The 6,968-nt window shown below is 31.0% G+C and overlaps 1 protein-coding gene across 1 annotated transcript; it reads left to right on the forward strand.

Annotated features, from left to right (window-relative positions):
• Positions 1 to 1,408, forward strand: LOC104748420 (cysteine-rich repeat secretory protein 34-like). The gene is made up of 2 exons (XM_087489554.1): positions 1 to 491; positions 845 to 1,408. Exons 1-2 carry the CDS (start codon positions 165 to 167, stop codon positions 1,286 to 1,288), a joined length of 771 nt encoding a protein of 256 aa, XP_087345680.1. The 5' UTR covers positions 1 to 164; the 3' UTR covers positions 1,289 to 1,408.
• The last annotated feature ends 5,560 nt before the right edge of the window (positions 1,409 to 6,968 follow it).

Raw genomic sequence — 6,968 nt, forward strand, 5'->3', positions numbered from 1 at the left:
TACAAACTCAAATGATACAATAGCATTTTGTATAAAGTAGCCAAAAGAGAGAATAGTGTTTTGAGAAAAATAGTTAAATCAGTTACTGATGTGTGTCAATAAACTAAAATCGTTCTGAGTCTCCTAAAAACATCTTAATCCCTGAATATTACGAATTCAATATAATGTACTCGTCATATTCTCTATGCAAATGCCTCATTTCTTTTTATATATTGGCTATACAACTCCTCATATGCAGCGTTTCATCCCTGAATATTACGAATGAATATCTTCACCACAAATGCCGGGTTAACCAAGGAAAATACCAGCAGGGAAGTAAATACGAGAAAGACCTCAACTCTCTCATCCGTTTCGTCGCCGACGATACTAGACAGGGGTTCGTACACAGCTCTAATACTGAGGGTCGCAATTCCACTACCATCATATTCCAGTGTCGTGGGGACTCGTACAAGTCCAACTGTCGAACCTGCTACGACACAGCCGTTGCCGGGGTAAGGTCACTTCAACATTATTACATATTAACATATATGATATACATATTGTGGTGTGGTGTATAAGTATAACATCACAATAGAGCTAAAAGATAAATGATTATTGAAAACCAAAACTTAGACTGGAGTTTAAAAAAAAAAAAAAAAAAAGAAACAAACAAATTTGAGCCGGGGAAAAAAAAACACTTTGAGCCGGGGTCACAAATTTACATCTTATTATCGATATATTATACTTTATTATCTTACGAAATAGTTATATAAAGTTGCAAAGCATTATTGAGTCATTCTTTGCATTGAAAGTTTAAAGTATCATTTGAGATGAACCATAACATGTATGTATATTTATTTGACAGTTTCGTAAGAGATGTCCGAGAAATAAAGGGGGGATAATATGGTACGACCAGTGTTTTCTCGATATTAGTATGATCAATGACCAAGCCCCAAGGAAGATGAATTACAAGAATACTTTCTCAATGCATAACCCAAACAATGTGAGGGGGGATAAAATGTTGTTCAACAAGAAGACAAAGGAATTCCTACGACAGCTGACTGTGAAAGCTGATAAGACGGGCGCGGACGGCGTCGAGTTTTTATATTATGCAGCAGCAGAGGAGAGAATTGGGACACAAAAAGTGTATGCAATGGTGCAGTGTGCAAAAGACGTAGCTGACTGCCAGCCTTGTTTGGAATGGAGTATCAATCAACTTTCGAAGTGTTGTGATGGTAAACAGGGAGCAAGAGTTTTGGGTACGAGTTGTAATCTTAGGTATGAGCTATATCCTTTTCTTCGGAGTTAAATGATTTTTATATATGTTGGTGTAGATCGAACAACATTATTTTGACAACTTTCTATTTTGTTTTGGTTATAAATATTTTATAATGCTTTCATTTTAACATTTTACAACCAAAAAAGAAAAGAATTTATCTATCCGCTGCACTTTACATTTATTTGTTTAACTCTCAGCTATGGGACGAAAACTTTGTTACCATTCGGCCTTTTAATTGTTTTTAAAATTAGTGATTAAGAAACAATAGCTATCTACACCACTCTTTCTCCTTTCTTTATTACTAGGTTGACTCATGTGCGTTGCACGAGATTGTTATACTAGTTTTTTTTTTTTGTTAAAAGTCATTAGGATTTGCCGATTTGGCTAATAATTTTTTTCGAGAGATTTTACAATGTGGAGTATACCAACAAAAATTATTTGTATAGAGAGACTTTGTTTTTTGGTTAAAAGTCATTAGAGCTTTGGAATTATTTGATTTGTATTCGTTAACTATATAGTTAATTCTAAATGATCAGGTCATCATTTTCTAAATTATGAAAAATTTAAAATCCTTTTAATAATTTAAATATTATTATATTATTGATATTTCTTTTATTGAATTTTAAATTGTATTATAGTTATACTATTTGTATTCTACAATTAGGACATGTTATTTTGTGATGTAACCAAAATGCAATACATTCATTGTAGAATTTGTGATTGCAAAATAAAAAGTTGATATTTTGAGTTTCTTGAAGATCTTGAAGACAAATTGAACATTATTTTTTTTCGTCTTGGGTGGCTTGTCTTTGTGTTATTTTTAGATTTTATATTACGGTTTCCATATCAAGTGTTCTTGTCGTATTTGGATTGTGATAATCGATTTCAAAAAAGATATTGAGTGCTTGCGAGTTGGCTGATCCAAATGACAGGATAGTTGCGTGTATAAAATCTATCAAATTATTCATGGAAGTTAATATAAAAATTGGTTATGTTTCTAAAATGTGAATTGTTTGGTTGTAATTTGTAGTTGTTAGAATATGAGATTGTGTAGTAGATGTTGTTTTTTGGTGTTTGATTTTTGAAAATGAGGTGGGTGTGTGCATGTGTTGGCATTGAGCTTGCTTCATAGTATTAGAGAATAACATCCATTAGTAATATTTAAGTTTTGCTATAGATGATGGTTTTGTTTTATTTTTGGTTTTTTGTTACTTTTATGATGTTGTTGTTATAGTGACCCATATGTAGGTTATGAGATATTGTAATTTTTTTTTTGACTACTCTATAATGGTCAGTGTTATTTCCCTGATTCAGTTTAGAACACTGCACCGCTAAAATTTAAGTACTTATTCTAGCTGTCTTTGTTTTTATTTTAATTAGAATTTTTGTTTTACATTAATTATAAAACTGAATAATACTTTCAAAAATTTGAAGTATGATCATTTTTCTATTAAAATTTGAATCATATTATTATTACAAATAAAACTTATAGTATTGTTCTTAATCTTTAAAATTTTCATTTCTTTACTTAGTTTATTTTTTATTTAGTTATTGTTTTAAATATTTTTAGTTGAATACATTAAGAGATGAAAAACTAAAAAAATTATATAACATAAATTTGGACAGATAACTGTGAAGTGACCTTAGTGCAGTGGCAGGAGGTAAGTCCATTTGTAGAAAGTACCATTACACCCAGGATCGAATCCTGACTCCTACGAATGTAGAAATTTGGCTAATGGACCGGCCAGTTGTGGCCCAATGGTTAAAAAAAAAAGAATTGGACAGATAACAGCGTCTCAGTTTTTTAGGTGACAGTCCCAGAGAGAAAGTTTTGAGAGTGGTACTCTACTTTATTATATAATACTAGGATAGTACCCGCGCTACGCCGCGGGATTATTTTTTTATTTTGTTTTTATTTTAATTATTTTAAAGATAATTTTTATATGTTGTTTGCAATAATAATTAAAAAATCAAAGCATGTGTTGATTGATTATCATTTTGAGTTGTTACTTACCTTAAACATGATTTTTCAACATTAGAAGAAAATATAATATTTCAATAATAAAAACTGTAGGATCGCAAAAGGCCAAAACCATACCATATAAATATCATAATGAAATTCTCTGAATTATAATCCGCCTCAAACCAAAAAATATTTCAATATCCACCTTCGTCGCATATTCGAAATCACATCATAGTTATGTTTATGTAGCATTAAAACTACGAATAAATAAAAATGAAGGAAAATGTTTCACCTATCGGTTCCTAGTGTCAATCTCTTCATCAAAGAAACATTTTCATTATTCTTGCTCCAGATATGTACTTTATTCTTGTGGTCTTTTAGTGTTCAGTTTAGTATTTGTGAAACTCTAACATCTCTTCTTCCAAAACAAATATATTTGTTTTACTCTAGTGGTCTTTTAGTCTACAGTTTAGTATTTGTAAAACTCTAACATCTCTTCTTCCAAAGAATGAGTCTTGCCTACAATCAATAGTTAACTTCTGACTCTTTATCTTTCATCACAGCTTTTTCAGTCTGAGCATTGTCTCCATTTGTCTAAACCTCTGATTCTTTATTTTCTGTTACAGCTTTTTCATCACTTTTTTTTTTTTATCTCACCATCTATCTCCATTTTCTTTGGTTCAGACATATCCTCATCTTTCATAACTCTTGTGTTTCGTTATCTCGAGAATTGTCCTCTTCCTTTGCCACTTAAACATTGAAACTCATTTCTCCTTTCCCATGTTAGACCCAATATTCAAGAACACTCATACAAAGCTTTAGCTCCATCCAACCTCGTTTGTCAAACCAAACATTAAAATGTTACTATTTACTCCATACAAATGTCTCAAAACACAAGAGTGAAAAACCACAACTAACCGTTAAAATCATAATCCCACCGTTGAATCTGTAGCCAGTAGTACCGTAAAGCTCCCCACCAAATCTCAGCTTGATCGGGTAAGTTTTGGACTACCAAAAACTGTTCCAAGGAGACAACCTCGAATCTGATTTCTAGGGTTTCTGGTTTGGGCAGTTCCAGTAATTTCTTGCGTAGGGAGCAACCCACATAACTTCTTGAATATAACTCCGTTCCGACTCCCGTCAGTTGCTACGAGCTCATGGCTTAATGGTGATCACGCAGGTGTTTTGTCTTTCTAATCCGATGACACAGCCGGCCCTGACGAGCCTCCAAAGGCATCTCTCCAAGTTGCTTTATTTTCTTATTCCTTTTTCTCGTTTTTCTTTTCTCCAGCTCCGACCTACTCTGACTTTGCTCTTCCACAACCACCGTGGCCTGCCACAGTCACAGTTAATTTATAGTTAATTTATCTCTTTTATAGTTAATTTATTTATTTTTTAAAATAAAAATTTGTGTGATATGGTTAGATAAATAAATTTAAATGTAATATATGTATTTATATTTTATAGTGAATTGTAAGCTTGTAAATTTGTATTTTTCTAATTAATAAATTAAACATATTTATAGTATATGTAATTAAGTATATTTATAAACCAATTTAAACAGTACTTTCAAAATTTTGGCTTATTTTTTTTTCAAAACATACAATAATGTTATTAAAATATATAGTATTATTTTGATATCAAAAATATTTATTTATTTAATATTTTATAGCATAAAATTACTATTATTAATTATAAGGTGTTTTGTGCCCCATACATAAAATTCTGCATCCGCCACTCGTTGTGTTTGTAATTGGTATTCGGATCGTCACCACACAACTTCTTTCATCGGGTCTGAATCTGAACTATGTAAGAAACATAATTAGCTATTTTGATGGATAATTAAAACCTTTTCTTACGAGGGACTGAAGTAACCTACACCGTCTTTTTTTCGTTATTTTCTTATCAACAACGTTTTTGATTACAGCTTTAGGCCATCTTTATAGGGAGAACATAAAGGGTGTTCTTAGCTCATTAAAATTATAAATATAATGAATAGTGGCAGAAAAACACTAAGATCAGTTCTTGATGTAGAACTGATCTTGGTCCAGTTCTAAGCTGACGTGGCAGGCTGTGAATGGATATAATTTTTTGCAAACAATTTTTCACAAATTAAAAGAGGATTTGATTGAGAATATATGGAATAAATTTGGACATTAAACTATGTATTAATTAAATAAAATGTTTGTGTGCTTTAATTAAGTAATATGTTTGTTTGTTTTTTTTATTTATCTTTAATGTTTTTTTTGTTTCATAAAAATTTGGTATTGTATTTTAAATTTTAGTAAAAGTTTTATAAATTTGCAATTTAAATGTTATTTTATAAGTTTTTATAATTGTAATATGTTTAAGAATATTATATTATTAAATCTTATGATCTTAAACATGTTCTCCCAATGACTAACTTTTTAATAAAAGATCTTAACTACTGATCTTACATTATTTTCATAATATATTTATTCTAAGAACACCCAAAATAGTTTCCCTAGAAAGATGTCCTTTGGGTTTGAATTAACGAGGTCTTATGAAATTTTGGAGCACTCAACACCACTCCACAATACTTTTTAAGTCGGTGATGTACACACACTCGCAAGAAGGTATAGTGGTCGTCTGACCCAATTTGAAGATTGGAGTATTTTGTTTTCTATTGGGAGTCAAACATAAATGATCATTGAATAGAAGAAACCAAAACATAAATGTCATACAGTATTTAATAAATTTAGATGCACGTATCCCATTATTCTAAGAAATAGCTTATAATAAGATCACTTATTTTAAAAACTTTAAGCCCGCTTATTTTAAAAACGAGGCCCAACAAAATAAAATTAAGTTTAGGAGAAAAAGTGACATGGAAAAAAAAAAGACTTATTATAGGTTGAGACATATTGAGTTGTATTATTTGAAATGTTTTTATTGGTTAACAATTTAACTGAGATGTCAAGCTGAGAAGAACCTAAAATGCTGAGTTGTCAGATGAGGAGAGCAACACATTCTAGTTTTATTGTATTGACTAGGATAGTACCCGTGCTACGCCGCGGGATTGTTTTTTGTATATTTTTGTAATGTTGTTTGTAAGTTTAGTTCTGTTAGCTTTCTCATAACAACTCATGCAACCTATGGACAATCATTATAAATCCTAAAAAAATCTAAATAGACCAACATGTATAGGCAGACATTTAAGCAACCCCTCCTCATAAAGCTAAGACATTTAAGCAATCCCTCTTCATAAAACTAAGGAGTACAAATCACGGTTAAAATAACTCAAACTTGCTAATGCCCTTATAAGACAATACTCATAATACATTCAAGCTCATAGTTCAGTCTTGATAGAAAAATTAAATCGCTATCCATTATTATATGAATTCAAATAATACACTACATATTGTAGTTGAGCATTTCCAACTACAATACACTACATACATTACAAGTCTCAAACCGAAGTCTTAACCTAACATTACAACTGCCACAATCAACAAAACATGAACCTAGAGTCTTTTCTTGTTGTCTTCAAATGCCTTAGCCAAGTTACTAAATCTTACGCTAACGTATCTCTCAATGTGCTCCACCACTTATCCTCTCACAATCTCTGCTCTTGCTGGTCTATTATAACAATATTGAGTAGCTGCACCAAAACCTTTGTAAGTTATAACCTACAGAAAGAAAACAAAAATAGATTCATGTATAGAAACAATAACCACACAAGCACACAAACAGAGAACGTGTGTCTATCTCTCTCTTCATGCCAAT

This window comes from Camelina sativa, chromosome 15 (genome assembly GCF_030686135.1).
Source record: "Camelina sativa cultivar CO46 ecotype springtype chromosome 15, ASM3068613v1".
Lineage (NCBI taxonomy): Eukaryota > Viridiplantae > Streptophyta > Magnoliopsida > Brassicales > Brassicaceae > Camelina > Camelina sativa.

Coding starts and splice junctions, on each gene's coding strand:
- LOC104748420 (XM_087489554.1), top strand. CDS start 165: ATGTACTCGTCATATTCTCTATGCAAATGCCTCATTTCTTTTTATATA. Junction 492..844: donor ACGACACAGCCGTTGCCGGG/GTAAGGTCACTT, acceptor TTTATTTGACAG/TTTCGTAAGAGATGTCCGAG.